The sequence below is a fragment of the Acanthisitta chloris genome, unplaced genomic scaffold, assembly GCF_000695815.1.
Source record: "Acanthisitta chloris isolate BGI_N310 unplaced genomic scaffold, ASM69581v1 scaffold32537, whole genome shotgun sequence".
Lineage (NCBI taxonomy): Eukaryota > Metazoa > Chordata > Aves > Passeriformes > Acanthisittidae > Acanthisitta > Acanthisitta chloris.
In genome coordinates, this window is record NW_008682581.1 from 8,155 (window position 1) to 22,560 (window position 14,406).

Below are 14,406 nucleotides of genomic sequence, written 5' to 3' on the forward strand. Positions count from 1 at the left end.
AAACTGATAGCATTGACAAAGGCTGAATTTAAAATCTTTTATTATTTAGCTTTGCCAAACAGATAATGGAATCTGAAGTTGATTTGCTAAAATGTTTTGAAGTGGATGCCACCCCTGCCTGAGACAAAGAGGACCTCAATGGCAGCAGGGACCTTAGGCTATGGCAGCAGTTCAAAAGAACACTTTTAATTTTGTATGCAACAATGTAAACTTCAAAAATAGTAAACTATAACCTTTTTCCCCCCACTTTTTACATAGCATGTGATCTATCACAGATAGAAATTTAATGGCGAACCAAAATCGCGTAAGTAAACATCCTGGTGCTTACAAGTTTCATAAAAAGTGTTACATTTGATGTAAATATCTTACATTTTAAACTCTTAACACTCACAATTATGGAGTAAAAGCAACTGGCGATTCACCCCCTTAGTCCATGCTCTCAGACTGTACATCAGCAACCATGCTCTTGCCAGCCCCTTTGATCATTTTCAGTCAGGTTGTCCCACACATGACCAAGACTTCTCCTTCCTCACATTGGCGTTAATCAAGCGCAGCTCCACACAGGGGTAGAACCTGTGCAAGTGAGAAGAGAACCAGGTCTCCTGCACACAAACTTGCAGTCCCCTGGACCCCATGTTCCCACAGAAGCCACGGCGTGTATGGGAGGCACGTCCTGATGTCGGTGGGAATTTGGGGTCCCTTTGGGGCTGCAAGCTTGAGCCCTGCCATTGCAAGTGCCTCGCAGCAGGACCTGGTTCTGCGTGGATAAAGACAAGAGTTCTGTAGAAGGCACTGGATTTCTCTTGCATGATTTTAAACGTGGACTACAGTCATATGCAGAATAAGGAGATTTGGGCTCTAGACTGCTTTCTCTCTAGTGCTTTAGTGCAAGCATTTTTAGCGCTTGAATTTTCTCTCATTTGCAGCGCAACATGCGCTCATCTACATAAGAGTGATTTCTAAATCTTCTTTCCACTCTTCCCCCCCATCTTCCCGTCCCTGAAAAGATTCCCTTTTTTTGTTCCTTGAAAACTTTCAAAGTACAGCTCTGGTCAAAAATAAACGTGTGATGTAGCATAGCATTTGTTTCTTTTAAATCACAGTGTGCAATGCATCATTCGGTACCTAATGTTCAAAATGTCTGCCCTGCTTTTCATGAAAGTCATTCTTGAAAATAACCTATGCAAATATATTTTGACTATATATATTACATTCATTTAAAAAGAGAAGAGAGGTTCTTGGTTTGCAGGTTTTTTTTCAGTGTACTACTTAAGTGAAAGGTCTGATGTGAAAAAAGTACAAGCAAACTGGACATGCCAAGACTCGATGCTTTAGATGGTGATCATATCAAAACTGTACAGGTATGTACACCATGTTGGACAGGTGTGCTTCTTCCCAAGTAAAGACCTTTGCATCATCATATATAAGGTTAACCACAAAGTTTTGGTAAAAAGAGCATTTAATGAGCAAAGGATGACATGGAGGGGCGAGTTCTCCGGCTTTTGTTAGGTAGTCCTGAAGCAATGTCTCCATTCCCTTCAGGGATTTCTTCCTTCTTCCGGACTTTGAGACGTGTGAGGAGCTTTATTACCCAGACATCCCATTCCTCTGGCAAGAGCAACAGGAGAAAGCCCAGGCCAATAATGATGATGGCAATTACTCGGACGCTGTTGAAGACAATTTCACTCGTGTAGTGATCGACAACTGTGTGGGACATTGAATGGGTGTTATTATGTGGGACAAAGCAGTATCCCCTTCCCTCCCCCTCACCTCCCCAGCTCCAAGGACTAGCTGTAGCAGGAGAACATGGCCATGGAGGCAGTGACAGCAGGGGTACTATCCTTCCTGCTGGTTTAGGACACAGCTGGGTATGTCCCCACTGCCAGCAGCACAGGAACTCATGCTGACATCCAGGTATGCAGAGAAAGGGGCATTTCCCTTCCCCAGCACAGCAACTCCTTTGTGCAAATTCTTCTTTTCACCCTGACTGCCCCACTGAGTAAGAAACCCTGCACAGGCTGAGCTGTGCGCACACCGGTGGGTGTCACACCGGTTGGTACCCAAGTCTGCCAGAACAGCATGAAGCTGGGAGCTGCTGCTTGCATTGTGGCACCAGCTGAGCATGCTGGGTTTTAGGAGCCTGGTTTGGGAGAGGTGGCTCTGCTTTGGGTCAGGGTTGCTTCTGCACTTCCCTGCCCAGTCATCTCAGACTGCAGTCTCTTGGCTTTCACTAAATTTCAGAAAACTATTAGGGAAATGTACCAGGCCATGCCCAAAATCGAATTGTTCAGTGCTCTTGCTAAACACCTGCAGCGCTTTTTACGAAGGCAAGCAGAATTACCAGTACATATCTGCTCTAAAATGTAAGCAATTTTATTTGTTTCAATTTAGTTTTAAGCCTGCCTTGAGGAAATCATTAAGAATTCATTTCTGCTTCATTCGTGAGTTTTCATTCCAGTCCAGAGATGAATGATTTCAAATATACTTTGCTTTTCAGTACTCAGGCTACTTCGGACAGTAATGTAAAAAACAATTCTAGGGATTATAAATATTCATGTAATATTATGCAATACATATTTAACACATAACGAATACATTTTTAATCAGTGTCATCTCTGTAAGTCTTTGAGGGAAGATGAAAAACATGTTTAATAAAGCTATTTGCTTTTATCCCTGCTGTGTATTTGAAAGGCCACACATGTAATGTGTTCATTAAGATGCAAAAGACAGAAATTCTTACCCGCGTTCACTGGGACACTCAGTACAATTCCAAGAGAAATCAAGGTAGGGTAGGTAATAGCAATCCCAAAATTTAGTAGAATATTGAATGCTGAAAAAGGAAAGAAAAATGCCTTTCAGTACAGTGAAACTAGACAGAAGGAATGTCACTTGAAGCATTTATGCTTTGTTACTCTGTTTGTTGTTCAAATAGAAGGTATATTAACTTCTGTTGTTATTCCTGGAAGATATCAGAGGACAGAGGTCTGTCTGCTGCATGTCCATCTACCCGAGACATTGCTGTTTCTGGGGAAATCTATATCCGGCTGAAGTCCAGTGGCAGGATCAGGCTGAAGTTTGGGTTCAGTCTCTCTGTGTCATCTGCAGTGGTTCTGACTACACTGATCCACTTTGCCTGGCTGAAAGACTAAACACTTCCTCTGGGAGGTTTCAGCCAAACAGTAGCTTCTGTCTGGACACTTTTTTGTGGAAAAAGTGCCTCCAGCTGCAGGTGGAAGATGCTGTAAATCTAACCTTCTTCCAGGCAGGAACTTGCTAAATATAATTTCATATAATGAAATTATAATATCATTATAATATCATTACAACTGAATGATTATAACATCACTCTGCTGTAATACCATACACTGTTCATGGAGTGTCTCATGATAAATTAATAATTCCTGTGGACCAAATTCACCCTTGTTTTAAGGTGATTAACTTTAGCAGAGTCAGGAGACCCTTGCCAATACTGAGCTTGTCAAGAGCTGGGACTCTGACTGTCTTCTAGTACTACCCACGTATTCCACACCCCAGTGATCGCTTGCCAAGTTCTGCACTACCTGCTTACAGACACCTTCCATTGAGTCCATTCATAAGTAACCTGGAGGTACTTCTGGAGTCAAGCATTGTGTCATAACTGTCAGGAGCTGGGACTCAAGACAGGCATAGAAAAGAGCTATTTCCAGTAGAAATTAATGTTTTAATGATGTGGTTCCGTCATCCTGTTTAGGGACTAAATGTGGCAGCAAGTCAACACATCTAGTTTAACAATGAACAACAGCACATTTCTGATAACCATTAAAGGTTAGATTTGGCATCCCTCCCCAGTTGGGTTCCCTTTGTGGCAAAGCAGGGGCAGCAGAGAGGAGTGCCACCTACCAAATTTCCATCAGGATTATGCAGCACTACATTTTCAAGTTTCCTCTTCTTTAGGAGCAGCAATTAGCTATTACTGCATGCAGCAAAGGCACTGGAGTCTGGCCTTGGCTGGCATGACCTAACCTCCTTGCTCTGGGGATGCTGATGAGCCCAAGATAATGCCCTGATGGCAGGGCTGCTTCCTGTCACAGCCCAGGCAAGGGTCACCTGCCTCTGAAACGGAGTTCATGAACAGGAGTTAGGACAAGCTTTACAGTTTAGTCCACAATACATTCTAATGAGGACCACAATGTTTTGGCTTGGTAACAACAGCAGAAATAAGGTCTACATTGCCACCTAGAACTGGACCCTCTCATGATATCTCAAGCTAGATAATTAGGTTGAGAAAAAACAGCTCCAGTAGGTGAGAGGTCTGCAGCTTACACCAGTGGCCAATTTCTGGCACCCTCCTCCACCGAGAGGCCCCCCCCATCTACTCACTCAATAAGAGAATTGAAAATCCGCAGAGGTTTCCCCAAGGAATGATGTCAAAAGAGCTCCAGTATTCCACTTTGGTAAAATAAAGGATGACAGGAATACAGGTAACGAAGAGGACGTTGAAGACAGCTAACACAGACAGGAATAAGGCAGCTTCTCCAAATTTAGCGCTGCCCAAAAGAAGTTTGAATAAAACCTACAAGAGGAAAATACATGAGTTTAACTCTCCTGCACTGCATCCCTGGAGGGCTGGTGCCCTGTTGTGGCTCCAGTAGCACCCAGCATCCCGGCCCACTGGCCACTGGTTGGCGCCGAGGAGCTGAGTGCCACGCAGTGTCAGCCAACACCTCTGCAGTGATGCTTGCCGGACACCTGAGACGGCTGCTCGTGTAACTGGAGAGCAGCTTGTGTGGCCCACCCTTCTCCCTCCTGACACCCCCTGGAACACAGGCAGGAGCAGCTGCCAACTGAGTCCATGCAGGAAGGGAACTCAGAATCTTTGTGCATGTCCTGAAAGGAAAGACCCTAGCTGAGACCCTTCAGTGTTTTTTCTGCTCCTCCAGAAAACTTGACATTAAAAACAGAAGACTTGGTGGAGCAGGGCGGGGGAGGAGAGGACATGAGACATCACTGGTCCAGGCCTTGGGCTGCTACCTGGGGAGTGCTGTGGTGGTGAGCAATGCTGTCTGGCTGTCCTCCCACCTTCTCCCTGGAAACTCATCCCCAGAAGGCAGATAGCATAGCAGCAGCCCAGCAGCCTGGAACACAGATGCAGCCTGGCTAATGAGACTGCAGAGAGGAATTTAGAAACTTTGGTTTGTTAGTGGGAGAAGGGGAAAAGACAGAAGAAATAAAGGATGTGAGTGGCTCATCTGGGGAGCGCCTGTGGACAGGTCTTGTCTGGGGTCTGCATCAGTTTTTCACCACAGAACTGCAGAGGATCTGTTGGATGCTGTGGGTATAGATTTCCTCTGCCAGGGGCTGCAAACCAGGACAGCCAATGGATTCTGACTTACTGGTTTGTTTTGGAATGACAGCCCCCCTCACCAGTGTCACCCTCTCTCCCCTTTGCCTACCCAGAGCAGGCAAGTCTGCAGGGCTGCAGTGCTCGCAGGGCTCTGCTCACTTCCACCACCTCACAGCCATCACTGGCCAGTGCAACTGTGTTGCTGCTCTGCACACTGGAGCAAAATGTCCTGAAATCCACTTACTCCTTATTTGCCACCTGAGGACAGCATGTTGCCCCTGGCAGGGCAGACAGCTGGCACAGCAGACTGAAGTGTCCATGTCTGGGGTAGGAGGCAGGTTGAGGTGTCTCTGCTGCACATGGTGCAACGTGTCTGCCTGCAGATCTACGTGCCCCTTTGGCATGCACAACTCATAGAAACTGAGCCACACTGTGGAAAGCAGGAGCAGAGTGGCAGCAGCAGTGGCAGAGTAGCATGCACTGCACAATAAGCTGGACAGCTCCATCCGTCCTGGCATGCAAGGCACACTGCAGAGTGCCAGCCCTGCCAGCACTGCCACCACCACCTCCCTGTGCACGGGCATTGCTGGAGCAGCGCTGAGATCCCTGTCCCCGCAAGGAGCAGCAGTGCTGTGGGAGAGGGGGCAGAGATAGGCTCTAGCCTTGAATAACCCTGTTAGCCTGCAGATGTCTCTGGAGCCATGGTGCTCCCTTGGGTCTGCAGGGCCACATCCCTGGTCTTGCAAGGAAATCTCTTTTAGAGGAAAGATCTGTATGAAATTTTATGACCTTCCTAATGTAAGACATTGTCTGATCTGAAAAAGTCAGCAGAAAGCATTGCAGCACAGTGCTGAGAGGCACAGGCAGATGTTTCTCAGTTTGGTGAGTCTCCCTGGACTGACTGTGTTATGGCTGCAGGGCTTTCCTGGACAATTTCTGTTGGATGACTGGGATGGTGCAATTCATTAGACCAGATGGAGATGCCTACATCTCCTCCTAGTGTATACATCCCAGACAGGGTAGGTGAACCACACCCTACAAATGCTTATTCCTTGCTGTAGTCCGTGACTGAGCACCATGAGCAGCACAGAGGCAAATGCCTGTATGTGTCTCAGGCTGAGTGAAATAGCTCTGCCCAGCAGAGGAGGCTGCATGTCATTTTACACACGGTGCAGCTTATGTTGCTGGTCAGGATGAGACCATTGATTCACAGGTGTGTGCTTTGGATTTTAAGCATGTGATTACTTCCATGACAAGCAATACTTGAAGCCCAATGCAGGCTACATATGTCACTGAAGGAGAACTGGCAAGGGGAGGTAACAAAGTGACTCAAAGAAGAACTTAAATCTCTGCAGGGTGCTTCCAGAGTGATGAAATCCAGCATCTATGGAAAAGCAGCCTCATTTTTCAAGAAAGTACGATACCTGTAAATCCACCCATGAGCCTTGAAGAAGACAATTCACAGGAAAAAGAAGTTTTTATCCTAAGTGAGGGCAAACATCAATGCAAGTAACACCTAAATGCAGTGTTGCAGAACCAGTGTGTTTATGGCTGAGCCCTGAAAGAAGGGCCATGTGGCACATGGAGGTTTGCAAGTAAGACAGGAACAGTTAAAGTGAATGACAAGGGTGACAGGCATCTTTCTGAGGAGGAAGACCCAGGTGGGCTTACCTTGTAGAGAGCAGACATTGAGGCAGAGCCCACCACCAGGGCTATCCCAATAACGGAGTGGCTGGGAAATCCATCAGCATATGTCATCATAACTATCCCTGCAATAGCAAATATAGCAGCCACAATCTGGTTGGAGACAAAGAAAGAAAGAAAGTGTTACTGGACAACCCCCACATCGAAAACCAGGCAAACAGCTTTATATGACAGGACAGTACTTCTGCATCATATGCTTATGTAGAAAACTAGTAGCAAGCCTAGGGTGATACCTGGGGAACAGATGCTGCCTGTCCCCATGGTTTTCCTGGCTGCAGGGAAGCCGCAGGCAGAGCTGTGAAGGAGCAGCTGCCCTGGGGGTGTGTAGCAGGCCAGACTGCAGGACCCAGTGTCTCTGAGTTGAAGAGGGGGGGATTTAATCACTGTCACTGAGTCTCCCCATCAGTGGGAGGCATCATCATGCATCACTAGCCTGTGCATAACAATAATACACAATAATTGCATGGAGCTTGCAGGAAATGCTTCAACTCCTGTCGAAGTTCTGGAGACAAAATGTTTTAGAAATAAACAGGGGAATAAAACTCATGCAACTGCTTTCCAGTTTAGAGCAGAAGGAGGTTTTCTCTTTCAGAGAGCAGAAGGAGGTTTATTGTGCCAGCCAGGCCCACCGCAATGCCTGAGGGGTTCGTCCAAATGGAGGGAGCACTCATGAAAGAGGAGGACAGGCTGCTTCTGATGTAGCAGGGGCAGCAAGAGAACCCTGGCTTCTCTGGGATTGTCCTGCCAGGTACCTCCAGCCTCCCTGGGTGGTAATTCTGGGGCTTTCTGCATGTTCCTGCTTCTTGGCTCTGCAGTGGTGTGAGGGATGCCTCGCTTGGACCACATGCTTTTTGGCTGCACAGTCACAGTGGCACTTCTAAGATGATTGGTATATTAGTTTACTTTGACCCATGGCTGGGTAAGTGCCAGCCAACTGTCCCCTCTCCCAGAGCCAGAGAAGGGTTCTAAGCCCCATCCACAGGCTGCAGCTGCCTACACATCCCAGAGCAATGGCCTCCTCTCACCTTTCCCATTCCCCACCAGGGATACCAGGGCTGCAGTGAAGATGCAGGGGGAAAGTCTAGGTGCCAAGCTCTGCTGGTGCTTGATGAGCTGGGTAGCCCCTTTACCAGCTGCAGGTCCCCATCTCAGCAGCACCAGCAGCCTATTCCCTGGGTTGAGCTGGGGCTGGTGCCAGGGGGCACCTACAAAGCAGATTATCACCCAGCAGATCCCTCCTGCATGCTATCAACACCTTCAATTTCCCCTAAGAGAAAAATGCCCCATTTTTGCAAACGAAACTGTATCAATTTCTCCAACGGTGTTGCTGTAGAATGGCAGGGTGGCATATGAGTACAAAAAGGTCCAAATCAGCAGAAGCTAGCACTGCTTGGAAAATACAGCTGCTAATAGCATCTCAACAAGAAGGGATGTGAGTCTAGAAATTGCTGTACTGCTGATGAAGGCGCTGCATGAGAACAGCTTCGGCAGGGTACAGAGGGGCAGGGTTTCTCCCAGCTGCTCAGCCCTTTGCATGGCACAGCCAAGGGTCAGCAGGTTCTGAAGATGCTGATCTATGATCTGATCAGAGTGGGGTAAAAGCTACAAAGGCTGGGTATGCATGCTGCAGATCTGGAGATGTTCAGATACAGCATCTTGGCTTGCAGTCCTGTCAGCATCAGGTCTCTCCATGCACAGCTGTGAGGCATCATTTCTAAAGGGAAACCTGGTGGTGGTCTAACTGGGCCCTATGGTCCTGGACAGGCTTCTTTTTAAGGCAAGGAGAGAAACCCCCTCGATGCATGGCTTTACAGCAATGTGGGGCTGTTTCAGATAGGCAGCACTGAAGAAGCTCAGCAGCTCTCTCACCAGTGTGCTGGAGTTTGTCAAATAAAAATTCAGACACTGCATGTCTTCAGAGGCACAAGAAAAAGGTCATTGAATGAGACTAGCATGAGGCAGGTGCAGAACAATGAAAAAGAGATTTGTCTTCACCCAACACATAATTCAGTGAAGGAAAGCTTTGCTGTTGCACACTGTGGATGTGAAAAGTTTACATGGTTACGCCCACCGAAATAAAAAAAGGCCATCGACTATTAGCTACAGAAACATTGCTTCCAGCTCAGGAAGTCCTTGAGCCTCAAATTGCCGGAGGCTGGAAAGTCTCATGAGGAAATATCATTATAGACTTTTCCTATTTAGCCAGATTTTTTCTAGGTGCCCACTACAGGCAGCTGCTGGAGGCAGGTTCTTGGGGCAGAGGCACCTTTGCCCTGACTCAGTACAGCTCTTTGTAGAGCTGTAAAATACATGGCTCAGGCTTAACTGAAAGGTGGCAATGCTGTCTCTTTGTTCAACATCACCTCTGCTACAGACCAGTGACAAAGAGTGGGAGATGCAGTGTTTCCTGTAGCATCTGCTCCAGGTGTGGCTGTCTCCCATCCGAGCTGCATGGTGCTTGTCCAACCTTCACTAGAGCTGGGGGGAGCCACAGCCACACGCCAGGCTGTGGCATCCAGCTGGTACCTCCAGGTGCATCAGTGAAGGCAAACTGCCTCAGCCCCCATGGGTGATGCCTCTGTGACGAAAACTTGGAGGGCATGTTAATGAACTGCAGAACGAAAAGTATCCAGTTTTTCTTTTAACATCAGGGGCTGATCGATTTCAGAGCACCTTCCAGGAGGTTATGTCTCTGCCTGGTTGGAAAGGACGACTACAGTTCAGGATTTGAGCATATATTTATTTCCAAGTCCCACAGGCAGGTGTGCTTGTCTATATGTTATGTGCACAGGAGGCACTTGAAAGTGATGGTCTGCTTGGGTCCTGAGATTTTGTATTCACTGTAGCACAGAGGGAAACACTGAAGCGAAAGATCAAAGCAAATAAATGCTGTCTGCAAACAGTTTTGCTGGGACAGAGGTCCTTGCCTCTTCTATCAAGCAAAATGTCACAAATGTCAGATGAGTCTCGGCCTCACCTGTTAGTTCCCTGTTGACATGCCAGGAGTGTCACATGTGCCTTATCTTGAAGCCTTTCAGCCTGTCTATCAAGCACATTGTTAGTGACAGTGACAGGCTGCTCACATCACACCACGGTGCCTGTGGTTACTTGCAGATGTCTCAGCACCACAGGGCCGGCAAAGGCAATGCTTCAGGCACTCACAGCTTCATTATGTGAGTGTCTTCTCTGGCAGCTCACAGGCTGTTGCTCTGGGCACAGAAAAAAAAGGAAAGAGGGAGCAGCTTCCTTCCAGGAGACGTAGGGACTTAGAATTGTCTGAGTGGCAAGGATGGGAACTTCTAGCTTGCTTTTACATTTAACTCCAGCCAAATTGTGATATAATTGCTTATAGAGCCAGTAGGTGCACTCCTGAAGGCCAGGTAGGATACTTGTACATGCTTAATCCCCACTGAGCTGCGGTCTTTCTCACCTGGCCTCTCCTTCTGTGGCCAGGAGACGTAGGGACTTAGAATTGTCTGAGTGGCAAGGATGGGAACTTCTAGCTTGCTTTTACATTTAACTCCAGCCAAATTGTGATATAATTGCTTATAGAGCCAGTAGGTGCACTCCTGAAGGCCAGGTAGGATACTTGTACATGCTTAATCCCCACTGAGCTGCGGTCTTTCTCACCTGGCCTCTCCTTCTGTGGATGTGAACAGAGACACCCAAATGAGTGGTCAGAGCTTTGCTGCAGCCCCTTCCATCCTGCTGTGCTGTTGTGGGCATGGAGCAGGAGTGTGGGAAGGCACTCACCACTGGGCAAGCCAAATATGCTCTCAAAGGGTGATTCTAGGGCAAGGCACTGTCACCCTTGCAGCCTTGTCTGCCAAATATGCTCTCAAAGGGTGATTCTAGAAGGGTCAGCAGCTCTGAGAAAGCATGGCCCTTGAGGGACCACAAAGCCCTAGCAGCTGTCCCTCCTCCTGGTTGGCAGTCCCAGGAAGAAGGCTTGGTGTTCATCCCAGGGCTACCCCTCAGCAGCACCACCCTCACTGCCAGTTGCTTTTCACATGGGCTGTGCAGAAAAGAGAGGAAAGAGGGGAAAAAATGCCTCTCTCCAAAGACTCCATGCTATGTCCCTCTGCAGACAGGAGCGCCCCAGCTCTTCCACTGTGCCACACGAAGCTGGGCAGCAGGACTGCTGTGCTGCTATGTGCTCTTCCAGTCCCTGGTGACAAGTGCCTCCTCACTCTCATATTGCCACAGATCAGGGTGTCACAACTGCTTAAGAGGTAACAGCCCAGTCTGCCTGTGAACTCCTTCCCCCTGTGCTCAGTTCCCTTCCTCGCTTGTCACCTGGGAAGGAGACAGCCGTGTTCCTTTTTGGGTACTATAGTGGTTTCTCAGGAAGCTCCCCTGCCACCCCCAACCACTGCCACATGCCACAGTGAGGGGCTGGAACACATGGAAGGAGCATCACACTGGCCCCACTGCCTGCCCTGCTCTGTTTCTCTGCTTCATTGCTGCTTTCCCAAAGCAGTGCTGACAGGAAATGAAGGACAGCTGGACATGGCCAGGACCACTACTCGGATCTGCTTCCCTGCTCCTTCCACTCCTTCTGCCCTTCTGGGAAGGGAGAGATCCAGAGCAGGTTTCATCCCTCTGCCATGGCACAAGACTTGGCCTGCCCGGGAAGCTGCTGGAGAGTCCCTGACCATCCTGGCTCTTCAATCATGGTCATGCACCCAGGAGACCACGAGAAGCATCTCTGCTCCAGTATGTGTATTCCAATGCAGGTATCCCTACACACAAGTTGGCTTCTTTCCCCCCATACCGCATCTGTATCCAGTGGTGAGAGATGGCATATTCAGGCCAAAGAGCAAGCTGTAGGTGCAGGACAGCAGTGGTCACCCCTCCATACACCTTCTCTCCTGGTGTCCCATCAGTGCTACAGCTGACAGTGCCATGAGAGAGATGAAGATCAGAAAAATATCCTTTTTTTTTATTTATCAAAATGGCCAGCACATCCAATCATGATAACAGTGACAGTTCTGTGCCTCCAAGATCATTTCAGGATACCCTTGCTTCTGTACTCAAAACCCAGTTAATCTGTTTTCAGGGTAGGGATACCTGGGCAGGGGGGTGGGCAGACAACAGCTGGCCAGGCTGGGCTTTTGGCAGGTACATTTTGCAACTATCCCCTGAGCAGCCTCTTGGCTGCCACCACCGAAAGGCTGGCCAAGCTCTCCTGCCAAGCTCTCCTACCAGAGAGGAACACTTCCCAAAAAGTTAACTCTCAGTTGTTCCACACAGCGAGGGCTAACAACCTCTTCTGAGCACTGACAGCACTGCCTGGGTGGGTGAGTAGGGAGCTCCTCAAGCACTTGGCAGGGAATAGGAATTATTACAGTTATTGCTGTTAATAGTGATCATTAATGAATATTAATTGGTGGATCAGGGCAGGAGGGACCCACTGGTGCCTTTTTCTTATAGTTACTCCCGACCGTGGCACGAGCAACCTTAGCCCTGTGGTGGTGAGTTACCCACCCGCCCACTCTGCTGCCATACGATGCCACATGTTGAGGGCTGCCAAAATAGCAGCAGGGTCAGCAGGGAGCTGAGGGGTTTTCTGATAAACCCTCTGCATGTGGCTCAGTTGCTGCTGCACACAGGGGTACAGGACGAAAGGTGTAAGCAAACATTTGTGGTGCCACCAGAAGAGCAGCCCAGGGCTGCTGGCCAGATGCAAGTCCCCATGAGTTGGCATGACAGCAATCCTCCATCAGTGACACATGCACATACACATGGTTTGGTCACAGGTGGACGAGGGCAGCTCAGCTCTCCTCTCCTCTCTGCAGCTCCTGCTGACTGACATGGATGCAAAAGATAACTGTGCCTGCTGCCACACATAGAAAGGTAAGGGCCCTGTTAAATTACTTGGTTGGGACCAGAAACATATTGTGTGCAGCTGGGGCTCGCAAGAATGCTCAGTTAGAAACAACTAGGGCTGGGAATAGTCACAGCCTGGGAACTGTCACTCAGGAGGGGTTGGCAAATGCTGACACACATCCACAGCAACATGGAGATAGCACATATCCTTTGTGACACGTTCTGGAGCAAGTTACCTCTTTCCTGAAGGAAAATGCACAAAGACACCAGGCTGAGAGAGCCAGGGGCTCCAGGAGCTCACAGGCACCTGGGCAGGCTGCAGGAAAGGAGGCATCCCTGCTCCACAGGAACTTCTGTGCCTGCTCACAGCTGTCTGCATGGGTGCTGCTTGACTCAGCTGGCAGGAGGCAAGTGGTAAAGGAAAGACAGAAGGGTGAGGGGGAAGAAGGGAGACAGAGATAAGGAATCACTTACCCTCACTCCCATGAACCTGTCCCTCAGAACGATCCATGAAAGCAAGAACACAAAAGCTTTGTTGCAGCAGAACAACACGGAGACATCCGTAGTGTTTATTTTCTTTATTGCATGTAAGTAAAGGTAGTTTGTGAGTGTCCAAAGAACACCAAAGGGTGCTGCCTTGGTAAAAAACACCTTCAAAGTCAAGCCATTGTCTCCAAAAAATCGGCAGCACTCCCTAAAATAAGGAGAGAAAGGCAGCATTATTATACAAGCCAGTCACAGTCCGCAGCAAATATATGGCTTTTTTGCTCCTCTTCTTTTCCTTTGAGGAAAGAGGGGGCACAGACCTTAAAGAGGAGAAGAAAAGCAAGTTTCAGATTCTGCTGCAACAGCCAGGATCTGCACAGGGTACGAGGGGTGGGGGCTGCAAACACGGGAGGGACAGCAATGAAAGAGCGAGGGGAGAGGTGCCACCAGGAGGTGAACTCTCACCACCAGTCCCTTCACAGTGAACATCTTGAAGGTCATCCTCCTCCCCTCACCCCTGTGGGCACCAGAATGCTGAAGGGCCAGGGCTGGAAGGAAAGCCCCTAGCTCCCCACTCCTGCTGCAGACATGGGAAGCTGGTGCCCATCTGATCTGCTATCTGGGGCTTGAAAGGAGCCTTGTGGGAGCCCAGTTTGGGGTTTTTCCACCCAAGGGGTGGGACCTGGCTCAAATCCCCAGCAGCATCAGTGCAGGAGCAGGAGGAGGTGGCAGGCAGCTGCCTGCTCCCACTGGGGTGAGGACATGCACTGGGCCATGGCACAGTGGCACCCGCAGAGAGATCAGCTGGAGCAGCACTGGGGAGTCAGGAGCTCGTGTGCTCAGTCCAGGCTGGGGATGCTGTGAATCCCCATGCAGGAGGTCGTCTGAGCACATTCAGCCCTGGCACAGGGAATGGAAACACCAGCAGTTTGTGTCCTGAAGGCACAGGCAGGCGACAGGAGACAGGAGGTGATGGGGTGCAGCCTGGCCCTGCTGGCAGGGCTGAGATGGGGCTGAACACAGCCTGCCCCTGCCCAGCAGCAGAGCTGGGAGCTGCTGGCTGC

At 49.0% G+C, this 14,406-nt stretch overlaps 1 protein-coding gene across 1 annotated transcript in view; it reads right to left on the reverse strand.

The window, feature by feature from the left end:
• Positions 1-1,449: 1,449 nt before the first annotated feature.
• The window catches only part of SLC35F3 (solute carrier family 35, member F3), a 46,316-nt gene continuing 33,359 nt past the window's right edge, over positions 1,450-14,406 (reverse strand). Inside the window, exons 2-6 of the mRNA XM_009078585.1 lie at positions 13,331-13,550; positions 6,995-7,120; positions 4,360-4,552; positions 2,741-2,830; positions 1,450-1,704 (exon numbers count right to left, since the gene is read on the reverse strand). Coding sequence (XP_009076833.1) covers positions 1,460-1,704; positions 2,741-2,830; positions 4,360-4,552; positions 6,995-7,120; positions 13,331-13,550 — 874 coding nt within the window. The 3' untranslated portion in view covers positions 1,450-1,459. The remainder of the gene's footprint in view (positions 1,705-2,740; positions 2,831-4,359; positions 4,553-6,994; positions 7,121-13,330; positions 13,551-14,406) is intronic.